The sequence below is a fragment of the Trachurus japonicus genome, chromosome 21 (genome assembly GCF_045865225.1).
Source record: "Trachurus japonicus isolate A0001 chromosome 21, Traja_1.0".
Taxonomy (NCBI): domain Eukaryota; kingdom Metazoa; phylum Chordata; class Actinopteri; order Carangiformes; family Carangidae; genus Trachurus; species Trachurus japonicus.
The window spans coordinates 34,905,667-34,929,176 of NC_140927.1; the positions used below are offsets into that span (position 1 = coordinate 34,905,667).

At 42.9% G+C, this 23,510-nt stretch overlaps 2 protein-coding genes across 2 annotated transcripts; one reads left to right on the forward strand and one right to left on the reverse strand.

The window, feature by feature from the left end:
• Positions 1 to 395: 395 nt before the first annotated feature.
• LOC146965687 (C-reactive protein-like) lies at positions 396 to 2,332 on the forward strand. The gene is made up of 4 exons (XM_085764249.1): positions 396 to 432; positions 1,209 to 1,273; positions 1,378 to 1,592; positions 1,804 to 2,332. The coding sequence occupies exons 3-4, from the start codon at positions 1,483 to 1,485 to the stop codon at positions 2,207 to 2,209; spliced, it is 516 nt and encodes a 171-aa protein (XP_085620375.1). The 5' UTR covers positions 396 to 432; positions 1,209 to 1,273; positions 1,378 to 1,482; the 3' UTR covers positions 2,210 to 2,332.
• Positions 2,333 to 7,853: 5,521 nt separating this feature from the next.
• LOC146965688 (C-reactive protein-like) lies at positions 7,854 to 9,051 on the reverse strand. Its single transcript, XM_085764247.1, has 3 exons — positions 8,912 to 9,051; positions 8,594 to 8,807; positions 7,854 to 8,382 (listed from the first exon to the last, which is right to left on the reverse strand). The coding sequence occupies exons 1-3, from the start codon at positions 8,958 to 8,960 to the stop codon at positions 7,977 to 7,979; spliced, it is 669 nt and encodes a 222-aa protein (XP_085620373.1). The 5' UTR covers positions 8,961 to 9,051; the 3' UTR covers positions 7,854 to 7,976.
• Positions 9,052 to 23,510: the final 14,459 nt, after the last annotated feature.

A 23,510-nucleotide genomic window follows, 5' to 3' on the forward strand; every position in this document is an offset into this window, starting at 1 on the left:
TGAAAGCAAACTTGTGAATATCATATATTTTGTCTTTTTTGGATTAAGTGTTCATTTAAGATTAATTAGAGCTTGCTCTAGAGCAACAGAATACATAATTGTGTCATCAGCGTACAGATGAGTAGAACTATTAGCTATGCCAATGCCTAAATTGTTAATATAAAGGGTGGATAAGATAGGGCCTAAAATAGATCCCTAGTTCCACATAAAAAAACATGACTTCAGGTTGCTGACCTGAAAACACTTTAACCGGGTCAGTGTCCTGGCTGTCTGTTGACATCCAGTTTAGGGTAAACAGCATCATCACAGACTGATGGGAAGTCAACGGGTGTTGTTTGCACATCGAGCGATTAAGGGGGCGGAGCTTCTGGACTCATGATATAAAAAACCTCTCGTCTGGATCTTCAGCAGCAGAATCTTCACAGCGACACGGTGAGTACACTCCTTCATCCTTCTCATACGACCTGCGCTGCTTCATCCAGATCTAAATGATCAGAAATAATTTGTTCATCACTGTTCCTATCTGATATTTTGCAGAAAAGTTTTTTTTTTTTTTAAAGGGACAATACAGATTAATGTAAATGCATCGGAGTTAGCAGCCTGCTAATTTGTGAATGTTTGTTTTCATTTAAAAGCGGTTTATTCGTGGTTTATTCATGGTTTGGAGGTAAATTCATGCAAAATCACTGATGCGCGTTGCCTTCAGGGGCAGTTTTTCATCAAGCAGTCTCTGTATTTACCTCTAAAACAACTGAATGTGCAGGTCACAACTTGTCCACCAGAGCGTTGTGGAGTTGTTGGATTGTGTATTTGATGAGTTTGATGAGGGAAACCAAGAAATCCCATGAGCCTCTGTAGCGTAGCTCTGAGCAGCTCACAGCTCTGCTCCGCCGTTCTAAAAATAGCTTGCACCGACAATTAAAGGTAACGAACCTACTGCTATGACTATAGGGATTATGGCAATGGGCCAATTTGCCAAAAATGTTGAACTATCCCTTTAATGCAATATGCTAAATCTGTCATGTAGGTTTTTGCATATTAGAAATTGTACAAGTATGGCGGCCATCTTGAAATTTGTGACTTTCAAGTTGTTTATCTGCTTTTTTTTTTTAATGACCCTGAGAGAAAAACAGACCAGTGTTGGAGATTAATAAGATTAATGTGACTTCCCTTTAACAAGTTCATGAGTGAATTTTCTCTTTCTGCAGGTTTGACTTTTTAAAGATGAGACTTTTGGTTCTTCTCCTCGTTGCTGTCTCCATGGGGACGGCTGGTAACTATTCACCTTTCCTTTGTGTCGTTATTTGATCCTATGACACTACAAATGCACATTTTATTTTCAGTTTACAGGTGAATGATGTTGAACTTGTTCTTCAGGCAGCGTCACCATCAAGACTTTGGTGTTTCCCAGTCAGACGAGCACCAGCCTTGTTGAGTTGACTCCTCTGAAGCCGATGCAGCTGAGTGCCTTCACCCTGTGTAATGAACGTGGCCATGGAGGCCGACACCCCTCCAGGGCGAGACATCATCCTGTTTAGCTACAGGAGTCAACCTGATGATGAACTCAACGTGTGGCTGGAAAAAGACGGAAGGTAGATGTCCTCTCTCAGTGCGGGTTCAGACTACACAACGTTTTTATCTTTACCTGATGGATTTGTGTAGTCTGATTCTGCCTTAACACAATTATTAACACCAACGTGAATACGGCTTTGAGGCCAACACATGTCGATGAGTTTAAGGTATTAAATCAGGTCCGTAACTGATGAAAACCCTCTGAGAGTGCCTTTATGTCCATGTGTCCAGGTTGTCCCTCTACCTGGCTGCAGATAGTGCCTTGTTCGCACTCCCTCAGCCCGGGGCTCTGGAGACTCACCTGTGTGTCACCTGGGAGTCCAGTTCAGGTGCAACTTCCTTCTTCCTGAACGGGAGGAAGAGCTTGGCCAAAATCTACAGGAAGGGTCACACGATTCCATCTGGAGGGAAGGTTTACCTCGGTCAGGATGCTGACGGCGGTTTTGGAGGTTTTGACATCAATCAGAGTTTCGTTGGGGAGATCTCCGACGTCAACATGTGGGACTCTGTCCTCTCAGCCAGCTCCATCCAGGACCTGTACTCCGGGAGGAGAGAGCAGAGAGGAAATGTGTTAGACTGGGAAACATCCACCATGACGGAGGCCGGCGAGGTGGAGGTCCTTACTCGTGAGCTGTAGGTTTAAAACCTGAGGCCACAATATAATCCTGTGATTTTGTTGAGCTTGTTGGTTAAACTGAAGTCAAAGCTGTTGATCTGATGAACTCTGAAAAGTCCAATAAAAACTTACATTAAAAACGTTGTCTGTGGTGCAGAAATACTTTACATGATCTAGCCAGTGTTCAATGTGTCAACTATACTTTGACTCTCAAGAGTCATTATTATTATTTCATACAATATAAAGTTAGACGTTTATGGCATATTCTGTCGTAAATTTAACCCATAGTCTAATCCAACCCCCCGTTAGACCCAGTAGGTAGACGTTTGTGTTAAAGCTCCATACAGTATAAAGGTAGACGTTTGTGTTAAAGCTCCATACAGTATAAAGGTAGATGTTTGTGTTAAAGCTCCATACAGTATAAAGGTAGATGTTTGTGTCAAAGCTCCATACAGTATAAAGGTAGATGTTTGTATTAAAGCTCTATACAGTATAAAGGTAGATGTTTGTATTAAAGCTCCATACAGTATAAAGGTAGATGTTTGTATTAAAGCTCCATACAGTATAAAGGTAGATGTTTGTATTAAAGCTCCATACAGTATAAAGGTAGATGTTTGTATTAAAGCTCTATACAGTATAAAGGTAGATGTTTGTATTAAAGCTCCATACAGTATAAAGGTAGATGTTTGTATTAAAGCTCCATACAGTATAAAGGTAGATGTTTGTATTAAAGCTCCATACAGTATAAAGGTAGATGTTTGTATTAAAGCTCTATACAGTATAAAGGTAGATGTTTGTGTTAAAGCTCCATACAGTATAAAGGTAGATGTTTGTATTAAAGCTCCATACAGATCTTCCATCAGACTGATCAGTTTCTCTCTTGAAGCTTGACTTCAGACTTGGTGACTTGGGTCCTGATCAGGACTCTGCAGTGACTCCGTCCTCCACCTCCAGCTGCTCGTTACCCACACATTAACAACAGCTGCCGACCTTAATGAGGCCGTTAAATAAAGTCCAGTCAGCTGGAACATGAACAGTGTTGGACACAAATATTAATTATGATTGCTTGGATTGAGCACTTTCCAAATTCTCACGGGCACTCTCTACAGCTACATACAAGCGATGTCGGAAACCATTGACATATTCAATAAGATTATTTGCTTTGACTGTGAATTGTGATGATAGAACTGATTGTTGTGTGTACCACTGTGTGTGTGTCCTTCCCAGCTTCAGCATACTGCATGGTTGTAGGCCTTGTGGTCGGTTGTGGTCTTAAGCCTGGCTTATGGTTCTGCGGACCCTACAACCCCTGATGCACCTCCAAAATATCCTGACTACATGTCGCGTCAACACGTAGTGACGCGAACCGCAGGGCTGTGATTGGTCCGCTCAGAAGGTCAGTGTGGTGAATTCACCCGTTCTCAGCCTCGACTGGTGGTTTAGTGGTCGGCCAGACCATCTCCGCAAACGTCTTCATCACCTGCGCTTCAACATTTGCAATAAAAGCGTTTGTTTTTCAGTTGCCATTGTTTACTGTGACCGGAAGCAAACCAAGGAATCCGATATGAGCCCCCCGAAACCCACGGAAAGACACAGCCACACCCCCCTAGTGGCTTGGTGGTGAATTGCAGAGCAACACATTCTCTCAACGCAGAACTTAGAATGCTCAACAACAGTGTTGGGTTGACGCGGAAGCGAAGCTAAACATCACCACGGTGGCCTACAACAAGCCAAACAACACCACGGCGGCCTACAACAAGCCTAACGACACCACAGCGGCCTACAACAAGCCTAACAACACCACAGCGGCCTACAACAAGCCTAACGACACCACAGCGGCCTACAACAAGCCAAACAACACCATGGCGGCCTACAACACCACAGCGGCCTACAACAAGCCGAACAACACCACGGCGGCCTACAACACCACGGCGGCCTACAACAAGCCAAACAACACCACGGCGGCCTACAACAAGCCAAACAACACCATGGCGGCCTACAACACCACGGCGGCCTACAACAAGCCAAACAACACCACGGCGGCCTACAACAAGCCAAACAACACCATGGCGGCCTACAACACCACGGCGGCCTACAACAAGCCGAACAACACCACGGCGGCCTACAACACCACGGCGGCCTACAACAAGCCAAACAACACCACGGCGGCCTACAACACCACGGCGGCCTACAACAAGCCAAACAACACCACAGCGGCCTACAACAAGCCAATCAACACCATGGCGGCCTACAACACCACGGCGGCCTACAACAAGCCGAACAACACCACGGCGGCCTACAACACCACGGCGGCCTACAACAAGCCAAACAACACCACGGCGGCCTACAACACCACAGCGGCCTACAACAAGCCAAACAACACCACGGCGGCCTACAACAAGCCAAACAACACCACGGCGGCCTACAACACCACAGCGGCCTACAACAAGCCAAACAACACCACGGCGGCCTACAACACCACAGCGGCCTACAACAAGCCAAACAACACCATGGCGGCCTACAACACCACGGCGGCCTACAACAAGCCGAACAACACCACGGCTGGTGCTCTCTCTGCTTCACTAAAGCCTAGTTTATGCTTCCGTGTCGACCCAACACCGTCGTTGAGCATTCCAAGTTCTGCATTGAGAGAATGCGTTGCTCTGCAATTCACCACCAAGCCACTAGGGGTGTGTGGCTGTGTCTTTGTGTGGGTTTCGGGCGGGGCTCATATCGGATCCCTTGGTTTGCTGGGAACTGCCCATTGGTCCGACCTCCCATTGGTTCGACCTCCCGTTACTCCGACAAAATCAACCACAAGTCGGACCAATAGGAGGTCGAACCAATGGGTGGTCCCGTTAGTTCGAACTGTCATCGCTACTTTGTGACAAGCTCTTCCATTGATCTCTCTCTCTCTCTCTCACACATCACACGCACATCACACACGCGGCCCAGAAAGGAGCCAGATCAGGCTTGAGCTCACTTCACGGGCGCGAGCCTGCTGCAGCCGCCGCTCCTGCAGACAGTAGACTGAGAGAAAAAAAAAGTAAATTTGGCTTTGGTTAGGTTCAGGCAATGAAGAAAGGAGTTGGTTAAGTTTAGTAAAAAGACCAGGTAGAGGCTAGACAGGCTGGAAGCATAATGAGCGTTATATGTTATTAGATGCTTGTTTTGCACATGATCCGTTTGATCCGTTTGATGAATGCGCAGCCTCCGTTTCCTTTCTGATTGCGTCCGTCTGTCTGTTCGGAGTGGGAGAGAGAGAGAGAGAACCCAATCCACCTGTCAGTAATGTAAGTTTGATTTGATATGAGTGTCATGGTTTAATTATGGACACTAATGAGCGCGCAGCAGTGCGTAAAAGTCGAGCGTAATTACAGCTCCTCGTTGGTGAAACACAAACTGCGCCTCTTCTTCCACGTGTGTCTTATTGACAGGTGGAGCCTATATGAATAATTATATAAATGCATAGTGAACGGTAAGAATGGAGAGTTGGACTAATGCTAACTAGTCCAGTTCGAACTAATGAGGACCTCCCATTAGTTCGAACTCTCATTACTCCGATTGTCGGACCGATGGGAGGTCGAACCAGCGGGAGGTCGAACTAATGGGTTTGCTTCCGGTCACAGTAAACAATGGCAACTGAAAAACAAACGCTTTTATTGCAAATGTTGAAGTGCAGGTGATGAAGACGTTTGCGGAGGTGGTCTGGCCGACCACTAAACCACCAGTCGAGGCTGAGAACGGGTGAATTCACCACACTGACCTTCTGAGTGGACCAATCACAGTCCTGCGGTTCGCGTCACTACGTGTTGACGCGACATGTAGTCACACAGTGGCACACACAACAATCAGTTCTATCATCACAATTCACAGTCAAAGCAAATAATCTTATTGAATATGTCAATGGTTTCCGACATCGCTTGTATACAGCTGTAGAGAGTGCCCGTGAGAATTTGGAAAGTGCTCAATTCAAGCAATCATAATTAATATTTGTGTCCAACACTGTTCATGTTCCAGCTGACTGGACTTTATTTAACGGACCCATTAAGGTCGGCAGCTGTTGTTAATGTGTGGGTAACGAGCAGCTGGAGGTGGAGGACGGAGTCACTGCAGAGTCCTGATCAGGACCCAAGTCACCAAGTCTGAAGTGGTTACATGCTGCTATTCTGACATGCCGCTATTTGACATTGACTTCTAATTGTCGGAATGGCGGCATTAACATTATTTTTCAAGCGTCCCACTATTCCGACATTGATTACGTTATAGTCAGACGTGTCCTTCTGATTTTTTTTTATTTTCATCTGAGACACTGTTTCTCATACACAGACTCAGCTGTAATGGAAAATGACCTAAACTGAGTCCAGTAGAGCTGTAACTGTGTCGTGGAAAGGCGTTCAAAGTAATGGTAACTAGTATCCTGGAAATCCTGCTTTACATTGTTTTAACATAGGTAAAAGAAAAAAAAAAGATTTTCTGGGATAAAGGGGCAGATTACATAAGATTATTCTTCTTTCTGCTCCCTTTTGTTGAGATTTGGGAGGTTTTTGTTTTTATTGTAGTTTATTAAAATGCCAGATCATTTTTCTGACTAATTTATTGCCCGATGCCATGTATCTCGCTTTCTTTCCCCCGCCCTCCGCCCGTTGTCTTCATTGTCACTTTGTTGTCACTTTGTAGCCGCTCCACAGAGTGCACATGGCTAATTAATATGCACGTGCTGACCATATATGGTTGTGTCTAGGCGTTCCGGGGGCGGAATATGAGGTGTGTTCACGAGCGCACCATTCTTGGATCCAGTTTGATTTATCAAAGAGAAATTGCAGGAAGAGTTGTGCACGCACAGTTTGATAGATCTGAAAAAGGTGTAAATATTTTGGGTGTCTTTTCACCGTAGGCCTAAGCAAAAAATTTAATAGCAGCAGTTTTACACTGCTTACTTACAGTTTTGATAAATGAGGCCCCAGGACCTAAGCCCAGAGCCCAGACGCTCACAGCTGCAGCTCCGCGGCTCATCCGCGGCGCTGTCCGTGGTGCTGAAGGTGACAGGTTAACTTGACAAACAAACTGCAGCATAGTTCTGTTTGTTTATAATGTGTGTCAGTTTTGTTTGCGACTTGATAGTTTAGTTGTTGAGATTAAGAATAACACTCCCTGATCAAACCGGTGATAGGCATGCTGAAAAGAAAAAAAGAGAGAGAGACGCGCCTGGGTATCGCAGCTGTGTAAAAAAAAAAAAAAAAGATGACGTGTTGGAATAGCGATACCAGAAAGTGTCGGAATAGCGGCATGTCTAGATAGAGGGATGTCGTAATAGCGGGATGTCTAAATAGAGACATGTCGGAATAGCGGGATGTCTGAATAGCGGGCGGACCCCGTCTAAAGTGAAGCTTCAAGAGAGAAACTGATCAGTCTGATGGAAGATCTGTATGGAGCTTTAACACAAACATCTACCTTTATACTGAAGGAGCTTTAACACAAACATCTACCTTTATACTGTATGGAGCTTTAATACAAACATCTACCTTTATACTGAAGGAGCTTTAACACAAACATCTACCTTTATACCGTATGGAATAATAATAATAATGACTCTTGAGAGTCAAAGTATAGTTGACACATTGAACACTGGCTAGATCATGTAAAGTATTTCTGCACCACAGACAACGTTTTTAATGTAAGTTTTTATTGGACTTTTCAGAGTTCATCAGATCAACAGCTTTGACTTCAGTTTAACCAACAAGCTCAACAAAATCACAGGATTATATTGTGGCCTCAGGTTTTAAACCTACAGCTCACGAGTAAGGACCTCCACCTCGCCGGCCTCCGTCATGGTGGATGTTTCCCAGTCTAACACATTTCCTCTCTGCTCTCTCCTCCCGGAGTACAGGTCCTGGATGGAGCTGGCTGAGAGGACAGAGTCCCACATGTTGACGTCGGAGATCTCCCCAACGAAACTCTGATTGATGTCAAAACCTCCAAAACCGCCGTCAGCATCCTGACCGAGGTAAACCTTCCCTCCAGATGGAATCGTGTGACCCTTCCTGTAGATTTTGGCCAAGCTCTTCCTCCCGTTCAGGAAGAAGGAAGTTGCACCTGAACTGGACTCCCAGGTGACACACAGGTGAGTCTCCAGAGCCCCGGGCTGAGGGAGTGCGAACAAGGCACTATCTGCAGCCAGGTAGAGGGACAACCTGGACACATGGACATAAAGGCACTCTCAGAGGGTTTTCATCAGTTACGGACCTGATTTAATACCTTAAACTCATCGACATGTGTTGGCCTCAAAGCCGTATTCACGTTGGTGTTAATAATTGTGTTAAGGCAGAATCAGACTACACAAATCCATCAGGTAAAGATAAAAACGTTGTGTAGTCTGAACCCGCACTGAGAGAGGACATCTACCTTCCGTCTTTTTCCAGCCACACGTTGAGTTCATCATCAGGTTGACTCCTGTAGCTAAACAGGATGATGTCTCGCCCTGGAGGGGTGTCGGCCTCCATGGCCACGTTCATACACAGGGTGAAGGCCCTCAGCTGCATCGGCTTCAGAGGAGTCAACTCAACAAGGCTGGTGCTCGTCTGACTGGGAAACACCAAAGTCTTGATGGTGACGCTGCCTGAAGAACAAGTTCAACATCATTCACCTGTAAACTGAAAATAAAATGTGCATTTGTAGTCGCAGAGAAGCAAATAACGACACAAAGGAAAGGTGAATAGTTACCAGCCGTCCCCATGGAGACAGCAACGAGGAGAAGAACCAAAAGTCTCATCTTTAAAAAGTCAAATCTGCAGAAAGAGAAAATTCACTCATGAACTTGTTAAAGGGAAGTCACATTAATCTTATTAAACACCAACACTGGTCTGTTTTTCTCTCAGGGTCATTAAAAAAAAAAAGCAGATAAACAACTTGAAAGTCACAAATTTCAAGATGGCCGCCATACTTGTACAATTTCTAATATGCAAAAACCTACATGACAGAGTTAGCACATTGCATTAAAGGGATAGTTCAACATTTTGGCAAATTGGCCCATTGCCATAATCCCTATAGTCATAGCAGTAGGTTCGTTACCTTTAATTGTCGGCGCAAGCTATTTTTAGAATGGTGGAGCAGAGCCGTGAGCTGCTCAGAGCTACGCTACGGAGGCTCATGGGATTTCTTGGTTTCCCTCATCAAACTCATCAAATACACAATCCAACAACTCCACAATGCTCTGGTGGACAAGTTGTGACCTGCACATTCAGTTGTTTTAGAGGTAAATACAGAGACTGCTTGATGAAAAACTCAGTACACTCGTACTCATGTGCATTAATGTGTATTGTCCCTTTTAAACAAAAATAAAATAAAATAAAACTTTTCTGCAAAATATCAGATAGGAACAGTGATGAACAAATTATTTCTGATCATTTAGATCTGGATGAAGCAGCGCAGGTCGTATGAGAAGGATGAAGGAGTGTACTCACCGTGTCGCTTCGCAGATTCTGCTGCTGAAGATCCAGACGAGAGGTTTTTTATATCATGAGTCCAGAAGCTCCGCCCCCTTGATCGCTTGATGTGCAAGTGTGGCAAGATGAAGAGGGCCTGGGCGGGGATTGAACCCACACCTCCCGGGTAAGAGTCATGCGCGCTTGCCAGTCACCTAAAGGGACATCCCCTTGGCCAAGTAGCCAGGGCACATGATCAATTGGAGGCATAGTGACAGGACCACCACTGTCACACAAACAACACCCGTTGACTTCCCATCAGTCTGTGATGATGCTGTTTACCCTAAACTGGATGTCAACAGACAGCCAGGACACTGACCCGGTTTAAGTGTTTTCAGGTCAGCAACCTGAAGCCATGTTTTTTTATGTGGAACTGGGGATCTATTTTAGGCCCTATCTTATTCACCCTTTATATTAAAGGGACAACGAGGAGTTTTGGAAAAGCGAAGTCTTTTCACACTACATTTATGAGCCTCCGCGCACCGTGAAATTCTTTGACCGGCACAAGACTTAAAGTCAGCGGTTCGAAGACGATCACATACCGTCGTAGTTCCGACCATAAACGGAGATTCGGCGGCGTTATTCTCATGACTCGCCACGAAACCGAAAGTAAAGAAACGCTGGTCGGCTCGCCCAGCATTTCCGCCACCACTAATAATAACAAAATAACGATAGAGACAAAACCATAGATTTATCTAAAATGGGCCCATTAACAAGTGGTAACGTAGATTCATCCACATTAATGTGAGACTTTTTTTTTTATAACCAAATAGAAACTCCTTGTTGTCCCTTTAACAATTTAGGCATTGGCATAGCTAATAGTTTTACTCATCTGTACGCTGATGACACAATTATGTATTCTGTTGCTCTAGAGCAAGCGCTAATTAATCTTAAATTAACACTTAATCCAAAAAAGACAAAATATATGATATTCACAAGATTGCTTTCATCCCTGCCATCACACGGTGGGAAAATGATCTTTCTTTTATCGTAATAGAGCTTGTCTGACAATAGAATGTAGAGAAGAACTTGTTCAGGCCATTTTCTTATCTGCTCTTGATTACGGTGATGTCATTTACATGCATGCCGCTCTCTCCACATTGAAACCCCTTAATGCACTTTATCATTCTGCTCTTCGTTTTACGACTGGAGATGTGTTCCCAACCCATCACTGTGTTCTTTATAACAAGGTTGGATGGCCATCCTTAAGTGTAAGGAGGGAACAACATTGCATGGTTTTTATTTACAAAGCCTTACTTGAAATTCTACCTGTTTATCTTACCAGTTTAATCTCATTTAGAGTTTGTAACTTGCACACTCGTTCACAGGATTCCTTGGTTTTACAAATTCCCAGTATCAGGACAGAATTAGGGAAGACTGCCTTTCACTTCTATTCCCCTCAAAAGTGGAATAACTTACAAAGCTGTCTGAAACTGGATCATCTTATTTCTTTAGATAGTTTTAAGAACTTACTATCAAATGTTCTACAGCCTGTATGTAATTGTAGATTATGATTTTGATTGTATTTGTATATTGTATAATTGTGTGTTTTTGTAATCAGGGCATCACTGAAAGAGAGCTCGCTCTCAATTGACCTTCCCTGAATAAATAAAGGTGAGTTTTGGCTTCACACGATGGATCAGAGCCAAATCACACAGAGAGGAGGATGAACGGGAAACGACTGGACACAGTGAGAGTCCAGAGTCTGAGCAGACTCACCTGCTCGTGTCCTCCACCACTCACTTCCAGTTCATCAGAGAAAAGATCAGAGGTTAAGTCTTGTCATCATTTCTGTATATGAAGTCCTCAGTTATGGCTAAATATTGTTTTGTGAAGCATCACTGACCTTTGACCTATTTATATATAGTATATAATAAAATAAAAACTAGACTAAAATAGAGCATATGAGTTTGCAGCATGAAAGATTGGTTTGTATTAAAACAATTAAGAGGACTCACAGTGCAAATCCAAGATTCCTATTTAAAGTTGTTAAAAAGAGCTCAGCTCCAAGCACATGGAAAGAGAAATGTTTTTAACCTGGATTTAAAAGTGCTGACAGTTGGGGCTGATCTCAGTTCTGCTGGTAGTTTGTTCCAGACAGTTGTGTGCAGCATAACAGCTAAATGCTGCTTCACCATGTCCGGGGCCTCATTTATCAAAGAGGGTGTAAAACTGCTACTAAATATTTGCGAACGGCGAAAAGACGAAAATGGCGTACACCCGAAATATTTACACCTTTTTCAGATCAATCAAACTGTGCGTACGCACAACTCTCCGCAATTAATCACAGCGGACCCAAGAATGGTGCACACGTGAACACACCTCTTACTCCGCCCCCGGAACGCCTATATACAACTATATATGGCCAGCACGTGCATATTTAATTAGCCATGTGCTCTCTGTGGCGCAGCAACAAGTGACAACAAAGTGACAACGGAGACAACGGGCGGAGGACGGGGGAAAGAAGCGGAACCTCTCCGCTTCTCCGAAAGCAGATACACGGGCAATAAATCAGTCAGAAAATGATCTTGCATTTTAATAAGCTACAATAAAAACAAAAACCTCCCAAATCTCAACAAAAGGGAGCAGAAAGAAGAAGAATCTTATGTAATTTGCCCCTTTATCCCAGAAAATCTTTTTTTTTTCTTTCTTTTTACCTAGATGTTAAAACAATGTAGGAAGCAGGACGATAGTTACCATTACTTTGCACGCCTTTCCACTACACAGTTACAGCTCTACTGGACTCGGTTTAGGTCATTTTCCATTACAGCTGAGTCCTTCATAGTTCCTCCTCAGAGCCGCGTTGTCTCACTCTTTATTCTCTCCTCTCGTCAGCTCCAAACACACGTGCACCTCGTTAACTCAGGTGACAGAATAATAACAGTCTCAGTAGCTGCAGATCAGTGGCGCTGCTGCCGGTGTGTTTTTAAACTTGGATGGTTTGATCCTTGTCGGACGTCACACAGCCTAATCAAAAAAGCAAAATCCTCAATCCGCTCTGTTTATCAATGAACATATAGCCTAGTGTTATTATAGAGCGGGTTGGATTGCCAGCATCAACGGTCCACCACTACCACAATTACTTCAAAAAATCCTACTGTGCTCTTCTAAATGTACTCCGCTCCTCTCTCCCTCTCACACTGCAGTTCTCTGACTCAGCAACGGTGTCGCCAATTCCTCCTGTTCCTCAAAAAAGGCGTACGCCAGGGTCAAAATGGGTGTAAATGTCCGCACTTTTCCCTGTCAGGTTTTGGCTTGATAGATCCCAAATTTGGCGGAGAAAAGTGCGTACGCACAAAACGGGGGGAAAATGGCGTAAAAAAAGGTGTATCCACAATGATAAATGAGGCCCCCGGTCTGAACTCTGAGCTCCACTATCTGACCTGAGTCAGTAGATCTCAGAGCTCTACTGGGTTTAGACTCTACTAACATGTCATTCATGTATTCTGGACCTAAACCATTCAGTGATTTGTAAACCAGTAGCAGAACTTTAAAATCTATTCTGTAGCTGACTGGGAGCCAATGTAAGGTCTTAAGAACCGGGGTGATGTGATCTGATCTCTTTGTTCTGGTTAAAACTCGAGCTGCAGCTGTTTGATACTTTTCTGGGGGAGTCCAGTCAGAAGACCGTTACAGTAGTCGAGTCTGTTGGAGATGAAAGCTCAGCTTCTCCTGATCTGTTTGGGACACAAAGCCAGTGTGCCAAATACCCGTCAACAATTGTTGCGCACAATTGTTAGCACTTGATTACGGTGATGTCATTTACATGCATGCCGCTCTCTCCACATTGAAACCCCTTAATGCACTTTATCATTCTGCTCTTCGTTTTATGACTGGAGATGTGTTTTGAACCCATCACTGTGTTCTTTATAACAAGGTTGGATGGCCATCCTTAAGTGTAAGGAGGGAACAACATTGCATGGTTTTTATTAACAAAGCCTTACTTGAAATTTTACCTGTTTATCTTACCAGTTTAATCTCACTTAGAGTTTGTAACTTGCACACTCGTTCACAGGATTCCTTGGTTTTACAAATTCCCAGTATCAGGACAGAATTAGGGAAGACTGCCTTTCACTTCTATTCCCCTCAAAAGTAGAATAACTTACAAAGCTGTCTGAAACTGGATCATCTTATTTCTTTAGATAGCTTTGAGAACTTACTATCAAATGTTCTACAGCCTGTATGTAATTGTAGATTATGATTTTGATTGTATTTGTATATTGTATAATTGTGTGTTTTTGTAATCAGGGCATCACTGAAAGAGAGCTCGCTCTCAATTGACCTTCCCTGAATAAATAAAGGTGAAATAAAAATGTTCATACTTTTTAGAAAAACTAATTTTCTCCTAACATTGTGTAAACGTGTAGATTTTTTTATTTGAGGTTCATTCATGAAGAGTAATGGTTCTGACTTTAGGTCATTTGACTTTAAATGATGAACAAGACAAAACCAGCACATGAACAGATTTCCCAGTATGCATTGCTTGAGAAGAACAACGGGCCAGACTGAGCCTCTCAAACAGTGGTGATGGCGTCTCGCTCAGTTCACTGAACCAGACGGTGCCTAGTTTTGGCTTCACACGAGGAATCAGAGCCAAATCACACAGAGAGGAGGATGAACGGGAAACGACTGGACACAGTGAGAGTCCAGAGTCTGAGCAGACTCACCTGCTCGTGTCCTCCACCACTCACTTCCAGTTCATCAGAGAAAAGATCAGAGGTTAAGTCTTGTCATCATTTCTGTATATGAAGTCCTCAGTTATGGCTAAATATTGTTTTGTGAAGCATCACTGACCTTTGACCTATTTATATATAGTATATAATAAAATAAAAACTAGACTAAAATAGAGCATATGAGTTTGCAGCATGAAAGATTGGTTTGTATTAAAACAATTAAGAGGACTCACAGTGCGAATCCAAGATTCCTATTTAAAGTTGTTAAAAAGAGCTCAGCTCCAAGCACATGAAAAGAGAAATGTTTTTAACCTGGATTTAAAAGTGCTGACAGTTGGGGCTGATCTCAGTTCTGCTGGTAGTTTGTTCCAGACAGTTGTGTGCAGCATAACAGCTAAATGCTGCTTCACCATGTCCGGGGCCTCATTTATCAAAGAGGGTGTAAAACTGCTACTAAATATTTGCGAACGGCGAAAAGACGAAAATGGCGTACACCCGAAATATTTACACCTTTTTCAGATCAATCAAACTGTGCGTACGCACAACTCTCCGCAATTAATCACAGCGGACCCAAGAATGGTGCACACGTGAACACACCTCTTACTCCGCCCCCGGAACGCCTATATACAACTATATATGGTCAGCACGTGCATATTTAATTAGCCATGTGCTCTCTGTGGCGCAGCAACAAGTGACAACAAAGTGACAACGGAGACAACGGGCGGAGGACGGGGGAAAGAAGCGGAACCTCTCCGCTTCTCCGAAAGCAGATACACGGGCAATAAATCAGTCAGAAAAATGATCTTGCATTTTAATAAGCTACAATAAAAACAAAAACCTCCCAAATCTCAACAAAAGGGAGCAGAAAGAAGAAGAATCTTATGTAATTTGCCCCTTTATCCCAGAAAATCTTTTTTTTTTCTTTCTTTTTACCTAGATGTTAAAACAATGTAGGAAGCAGGACGATAGTTACCATTACTTTCCACGCCTTTCCACTACACAGTTACAGCTCTACTGGACTCGGTTTAGGTCATTTTCCATTACAGCTGAGTCCTTCATAGTTCCTCCTCAGAGCCGCGTTGTCTCACTCTTTATTCTCTCCTCTCGTCAGCTCCAAACACACGTGCACCTCGTTAACTCAGGTGACAGATTAATAACAGTCTAGGCTGCAGATCAGTGGCGCTGCTGTCGATGTGTTTTTAAACTTGGATGGTTTGATCCTTGTCGGACGTCACACATAGCCTAATCAAAAAAGCAAAATCCTCAATCCGCTCTGTTTATCAATGAACATATAGCCTAGTGTTATTATAGAGCGGGTTGGATTGCCAGCATCAACGGTCCACCACTACCACAATTACTTCAAAAAATCCTACTGTGCTCTTCTAAATGTACTCCGCGCTCCCCTCTCCCTCTCACACTGCAGTTCTCTGACTCAGCGACGGTGTCGCCAATTCCTCCTGTTCCTCAAAAAAGGCGTAAATCACAGTACGCCAGGGTCAAAATGGGTGTAATTGTCCGCACTTTTCCCTGTCAGGTTTTGGCTTGATAGATCCCAAATTTGGCGGAGAAAAGTGCGTACGCACAAAACGGGGGGAAAATGGCGTAAAAAAAGGTGTATCCACAATGATAAATGAGGCCCCCGGTCTGAACTCTGAGCTCCACTATCTGACCTGAGTCAGTAGATCTCAGAGCTCTACTGGGTTTATACTCTACTAACATGTCATTCATGTATTCTGGACCTAAACCATTCAGTGATTTGTAAACCAGTAGCAGAACTTTAAAATCTATTCTGTAGCTGACTGGGAGCCAGTGTAAGGTCTTAAGAACTGGGGTGATGTGATCTGATCTCTTTGTTCTGGTTAAAACTCGAGCTGCAGCTGTTTGATACTTTTCTGGGGGAGTCCAGTCAGAAGACCGTTACAGTAGTCGAGTCTGTTGGAGATGAAAGCTCAGCTTCTCCTGATCTGTTTGGGACACAAAGCCAGTGTGCCAAATACCCGTCAACAATTGTTGCGCACAATTGTTAGCACTTGATTACGGTGATGTCATTTACATGCATGCCGCTCTCTCCACATTGAAACCCCTTAATGCACTTTATCATTCTGCTCTTCGTTTTATGACTGGAGATGTGTTTTGAACCCATCACTGTGTTCTTTATAACAAGGTTGGATGGCCATCCTTAAGTGTAAGGAGGGAACAACATTGCATGGTTTTTATTAACAAAGCCTTACTTGAAATTTTACCTGTTTCTCTTACCAGTTTAATCTCACTTAGAGTTTGTAACTTGCACACTCGTTCACAGGATTCCTTGGTTTTACAAATTCCCAGTATCAGGACAGAATTAGGGAAGACTGCCTTTCACTTCTATTCCCCTCAAAAGTGGAATAACTTACAAAGCTGTCTGAAACTGGATCATCTTATTTCTTTAGATAGCTTTGAGAACTTACTATCAAATGTTCTACAGCCTGTATGTAATTGTAGATTATGATTTTGATTGTATTTGTATATTGTATAATTGTGTCTTTTTGTAATCAGGGCATCACTGAAAGAGAGCTCGCTCTCAATTGACCTTCCCTGAATAAATAGAGGTGAAATAAAAATGTTCATACTTTTTAGAAAAACTAATATTCTCCTAACATTGTGTAAACGTGTAGATTTTTTTATTTGAGGTTCATTCATGAAGAGTTCTGGTTCTGACTTTAGGTCATTTGACTTTAAATGATGAACAAGACAAAACCAGCACATGAACAGATTTCCCAGTATGCATTGCTTGAGAGGAACAACAGGCCAGGCTGAGCCTCTCAAACAGTGGTGATGGCGTCTCGCTCAGTTCACTGAACCAGACGGTGCCAAGTTTTGGCTTCACACGAGGAATCAGAGCCAAATCACACAGAGAGGAGGATGAACGGGAAACGACTGGACACAGTGAGAGTCCAGAGTCTGAGCAGACTCACCTGCTCGTGTCCTCCACCACTCACTTCCAGTTCATCAGAGAAAAGATCAGAGGTTAAGTCTTGTCATCATTTCTGTATATGAAGTCCTCAGTTATGGCTAAATAGTGTTTTGTGAAGCATCACTGACCTTTGACCTATTTATATATAGTATATAATAAAATAAAAACTAGACTAAAATAGAGCATATGAGTTTGCAGCATGAAAGATTGATTTGTATTAAAACAATTAAGAGGACTCACAGTGCAAATCCAAGATTCCTATTTAAAGTTGTTAAAAAGAGCTCAGCTATAAGCACATGAAAAGAGAAATGTTTTTAACCTGGATTTAAAAGTGTTTACAGTTGGGGCTGATCTCAGTTCTGCTGGTAGTTTGTTCCAGGTGTGAGCAGCATAACAGCTAAATGCTGCTTCACCATGTCTGGTCTGAACTCTGAGCTCCACTATCTGACCTGAGTCAGTAGATCTCAGAGCTCTGCTGGGTTTATACTCTACTGACATGTCATTCATGTATTCTGGACCTAAACCATTCAGTGATTTGTAAACCAGTAGCAGAACTTTAAAATCTATTCTGTAGCTGACTGGGAGCCAATGTAAGGTCTTAAGAACTGGGGTGATGTGATCTGATCTCTTTGTTCTGGTTAAAACTCGAACTGCAGCTGTTTGATACTTTTCTGGGGGAGTCCAGTCAGAAGACCGTTACAGTAGTCGAGTCTGTTGGAGATGAAAGCTCAGCTTCTCCTGATCTGTTTGGGACACAAAGCCAGTGTGCCAAATACCCGTCAACAATTGTTGCGCAATACCGATCAAAATTTTCTCAATATGTAGTAGGCCTATAACATTACAATATTTCATGGATGCAAGAAAATCAGTCTATATAAATAAGTCAAAGATCAGTGATGCTTCACAAAACACTATTTAGCCATAACTGAGGACTTCATATACAGAAATGATGACAAGACTTAACCTCTGATCTTTTCTCTGATGAACTGGAAGTGAGTGGTGGAGGACACGAGCAGGTGAGTCTGCTCAGACTCTGGACTCTCACTGTGTCCAGTCGTTTCCCGTTCATCCTCCTCTCTGTGTGATTTGGCTCTGATCCATCGTGTGAAGCCAAAACTAGGCACCGTCTGGTTCAGTGAACTGAACGAGACGCCATCACCACTGTTTGAGAGGCTCAGCCTGGCCCGTTGTTCCTCTCAAGCTATGCATACTGGGAAATCTGTTCATGTGCTGGTTTTGTCTTGTTCATCATTTAAAGTCAAATGACCTAAAGTCAGAACCAGAACTCTTCATGATGGCTTCGGCAAAGGAATCGTCGCTCTGACTACGTCATCCTGCTCTTTGCTCTGATTGGTCGTAGCGCTACCCTATTGCGTGCAGAGGCAGTTTGAAACAAGGGGGTGGATCGGACTACACGCAAGCGTAGCTCACAGTCGGCCATATGAGGACGGGCAACTTGCTCTGACTCTGGCTGCAGTTACAGTGCAGTAGATGGTGATCCAGTCATCTGCACTAAAAAAACGATTCATAACTCTGTGAAAATATCAGTATGTAGCTATTACTTTAACTATTTGCATAATGTCACTATAATGTTACTTTTACAAAAAAAAAATACATTATTAAAATTATCCGTGATTCTAAATATGCTGCATCATAACTGCATAAACGTTCATAAAAATCAAACCGTTTTGAAATCGGACAAAAACTGAGCAAGTTATGGTCATTATAGCAGAACATGCACCATAGGCTTAATGCTCTGAGGGAGAGACTTGCCCGTCCCAAGATGGCCGCCGTACTGGCTACGCTTTGTCATTGGGAAACAGCTGCGGGTGAGTCATCTAGTTCTTATATATATCTATGGTTTGAAAGACAGCCTTTATCCCGCCCCCTGGATTGAGCCGAGGTCTACCGGTCGTTGCCAGACTAGACATGTTCATGATGTAGTCTGGCTATTCAGGCTAAATTCTTAGGTATTTATGGGCACTTTGCACAGGTCCACTACTTCCTGCACTTAATGCTGCTCCTTCATTTCCTGTCTTACATTAATCCAGGTGTGTCTGACCATTGTGACTCCTCAGACACACCTGGATTAAAGCAGAAGTAAGCAATATTTTTGTGTTAATATAAGTCTTAAATAGTTCTATCTTCCGACGGCAATCACTTCTATAGAGTGTTTGGTCTTAAACACGGGTCTGTCAGTCACTCTGCTCTGCTCTGAGCCCAGGAGAAAACTTTTCTTGTATCCTATAAATTTTATCCAATGAGGAGAGAGAACGACATGAAGGGCTGTGTGTGCAGCCAAGGGATGCGCGTGAATGTGGTGACGTAGGGACGAGGACCAATAGATCCATGACGAGGGCGGGGGCTGCTAACTCCATCGGCTGACAAGAAGTTATGGTGCGTTCAAGGCAACTCGTAACTCGTGTTTTTCTGACCTGTGAAGTCATACCAGTTCGATCTGGTACGAGTTCACGGGTCAGAAGTTACGAGTGGCCGTTATAGTGACTTTCACAGGTAAAACAGGTCAGAAAAACACGAGTGGGTTGGCTGGAACGCTACAAAGTCGTAAGTCGTGACTTGAAGGTGTAACTTACGGTTTCAAAAACCTGCCTGGAACGCAGCATTAGACAAAACTACCGGATCGCTTACTTCTGCTTTAATCAGTTTGTCCAATAATGTAAGACAGGAAATGAAGGAGTAGCATTCAGTTCAGGAAGTAGTGGAGCTGTGCAAAGAGCCCATTGGTGGATTAATTGTAGGTTTATAGATTCTAATTTAAAGTCTATTGATTATTACGTTTCCTGTGACATCACTGCTCCTCCATTGAAGACTTTCACTCTTGAACGTAGCGTAGCGCCACCATCAGGATTAGCGCCGTAGCTACGCCAGCTGACAGTCGTATGTGCAACTTTAAAAAAAGAAAAGAAAAGTTATAATTGATCAAAGATTGAAGAAGTGGGTTCGGTGAAGACTCGCAGATGTTTGGCCCCCCAAAGAAAAGCAAATGCGGTGCTTGTCGTGTATTAGGCTCTCTAATAAATCTCTGATTGGTGTGGGATGCGTGTCCCCGTGTTGAATGTAATGTGTTGTAATGTCCCTCTTGTATTGAAGCCCTGACATGAGAAATTGTTCCGAAAAAAATAAATAAGTCTATATTTTAAGCTTGTTTATAGTGGAAGCTCCCAGTGTCTCAGTTCACTGCTCTTCATGTGTCAGTGCAAATTTGCACTGACTGGCAGAACAATTTCTCATGTTGGGGCTTCAATACAAGAGGAATATTATAGACGAGCAGTATGGAGGTATTTGGATGTTTTTTGGTGTGTCTTTTTGGACGAAGAAAAGTGAGCACCATTCTCAACCATTATATGGACAAATACAGCAGCACCCCCCCACCATAATTTCGAGAAGGCACGGAAGACTCTGAAAATTCTCCCAGCCCTTAGTCGACATGAGGGTGAGTAGATAATGAGTGAAATTTGAATTTTGGGTGAACTATCCCTTTAAACTCATGGCTTCAAAGGACTCGTTCAGTTTCCTGAGTCTCTTTGGACTGAACTCTTCTTCTGTGGATTTTGTGGCTTGTTCACTTGTTCACTCGGAGACGTGAAGACAAAACAAACATGTTGATGTTTACAGACTGAAGCTTCACCTTTGTCCACCGCTCCTCATGCTCCACTCGTCTGTCAGGAGGTCGTGTTTTTATCTCCATCTTCATTTCTTTCTTATGAAGAACGCTGTTCGATGTGAAGTTGCACTGAGCTGAGAGAACCTTCATTTGAGGATTTTATGTTGAAAGTGCAGGGGCCTCATTTATCAAAGAGGGTGTAAAACTGCTACTAAATATTTGCTTACGGCGAAAAGATGAAAATGGCGTACACCCTAAATATTTACACCTTTTTCAGATCAATCAAACTGTGCGTATGCACAACTCTCCGCAATACATGACACAGGACTCAAGAATGGTGCACACGTGAACACAGCTCTTACTCCGCCCCCGGAACGCCTATATACAACTATATATGGTCAGCACGTGCATATTTAAGTAGCCATGTGCTCTCTGTGGCGCAGCAACTTTTGTGACAACAAAGTGACAACGGAGACAACGGGCGGAGGACGGGGGAAAGAAGCGGAACTTCTCCGCTTCTCCGAAAGCAGATACACGGGCAATAAATCAGTCAGAAAAATGATCTTGCATTTTAATAAGCTACAATAAAAACAAAAACCTCCCAAATCTCAACAAAAGGGAGCAGAAAGAAGAAGAATCTTTATGTAATCTGCCCGTTTATCCCAGAAAATCTTTTTTTTTTTTTTACCTAGATGTTAAAACAATGTAGGAAGCAGGACGATAGTCACCATTACTTTGCACGCCTTTCCACTACACAGTTACAGCTCTGCTGGACTCGGTTTAGGTCATTTTCCATTAGGCTACAGCTGAGTCCTTCACAGTTCCTCCTCAGAGCCGCGTTGTCTCGCTCTTTATTCTCTCCTCTCGTCAGCTCCAAACACACGTGCACCTCGTTAACTCAGGTGACAGAATAATAACAGTCTAGGCTGCAGATCAGTGGCGCTGCTGCTGGTGTGTTTTTAAACTTGGATGGTTTGATCCTTGTCAGACGTCACACATAGCCTAATCAAAAAAGCAAAATCCACAATCCGCTCTGTTTATCAATGAACATATAGCCTAGTGTTATTATAGAGCGGGTTGGATTGCCAGCATCAACGGTCCACCACTACCACAATTACTTCAAAAAATCCTACTGTGCTCTTCTAAATGTACTCCGCTCCTCTCTCCCTCTCACACTGCAGTTCTCTGACTCAGCAACGATGTCGCCAATTCCTCCTGTTCATCAAAAAAGGCGTACGCCAGGGTCAAAATGGGTGTAAATGTCCGCACTTTTCCCCGTCAGGTTTTGGCTTGATAAATCCCAAATTTGGCGGAGAAAAGTGCGTACGCACAAAACGAGGGGAAAATGGCGTAAAAAAAGGTGTATCCACAATGATAAATGAGGCCCCAGGTGTTTGTTTGATGCATGGGTGATCAGCTGATCTCTGTCGTCTTTACTTTGGGTGTTTTTTTTTTAGAAAAAGGGCTGCTTTTTAAGACGAATCAAGACTGTCAAAATAAAACGCTGTCTGTATCCCAGAGACGTCCGACTTCTGTCATCTTTTAAACTTTTGAACATCCAAAATATTCACAGTTGAACATATGAACTGAAATGGTTTCACGTTTCTACACATTCACAACTAGTGTTTGAATATTTTCTAAACGTCACAACATTCAGACCTTAAGTTTCTGAAGAGCTGTTTCATGAACACAAAATATATACAAATCATTAATGTAGATATTTACACAAATCACCAACACAATCACAATCACTAAAATATCAGAAGACACAATAAACGATACCATGTTGCCATTTTGATGGGTCGCTCAAAAGATATTTACATTTATGTAACAAAGTACACTCCTTTCTTCCTTTTCAGTGTAGGCTACTCTCTGTCCGTTAACTGTCTCCCATTATGACAACAATACGATGAAGAATCGAAACAACAAAATATAGAATTATGATGATGATACTACTACTAATAATAATAATAACATTTAGAATATATAATAAATTGGAAATAAAAATATACACCAGACAGAGTTGTTTTAGAGGGAAATTCATGCAAAACCACTGATGCACGTTGCCTTCAGGGACAGTTTTTCATCAAACAGTGTCTGTATTTACCTCTCAAACAACTCTGTCTGGTAAATTAAACCTGGGGCTCTACACAGACAACATCAGATGTCTTCAAACCGACACCAAGGGGTTTGTTCACTTCAAGAAAAATGACATGTTTGTAAATGGAGCTGGAAAATAAAGTCTTGCACGAGAATCAAGTTGAGGCTCAGCATGTTTACAGGTAACATAAACAGGCTCAATAAGAAAAACATAAGCTTTAAAATTGGATGTTTTTATCATTCCTCTATGAGTATTTAGATGTTCACATTTGTCTATCAATAATCAATGTAATATGAAGAGACTCAATGACTTATCAGTTTATTAATTTATTTCAGGGTGACGCACATCACCATCACGTTATAATGGAGACAATCTTGAACAGATCCAGTAACCACACATTTCGAGACTGCAGTGCAAAGACTTTTAGGTCCATCCATCCATCGTCACCCGCTTTATCTGGAGTCGGGTCGCGGGGTCAGCAGTCGG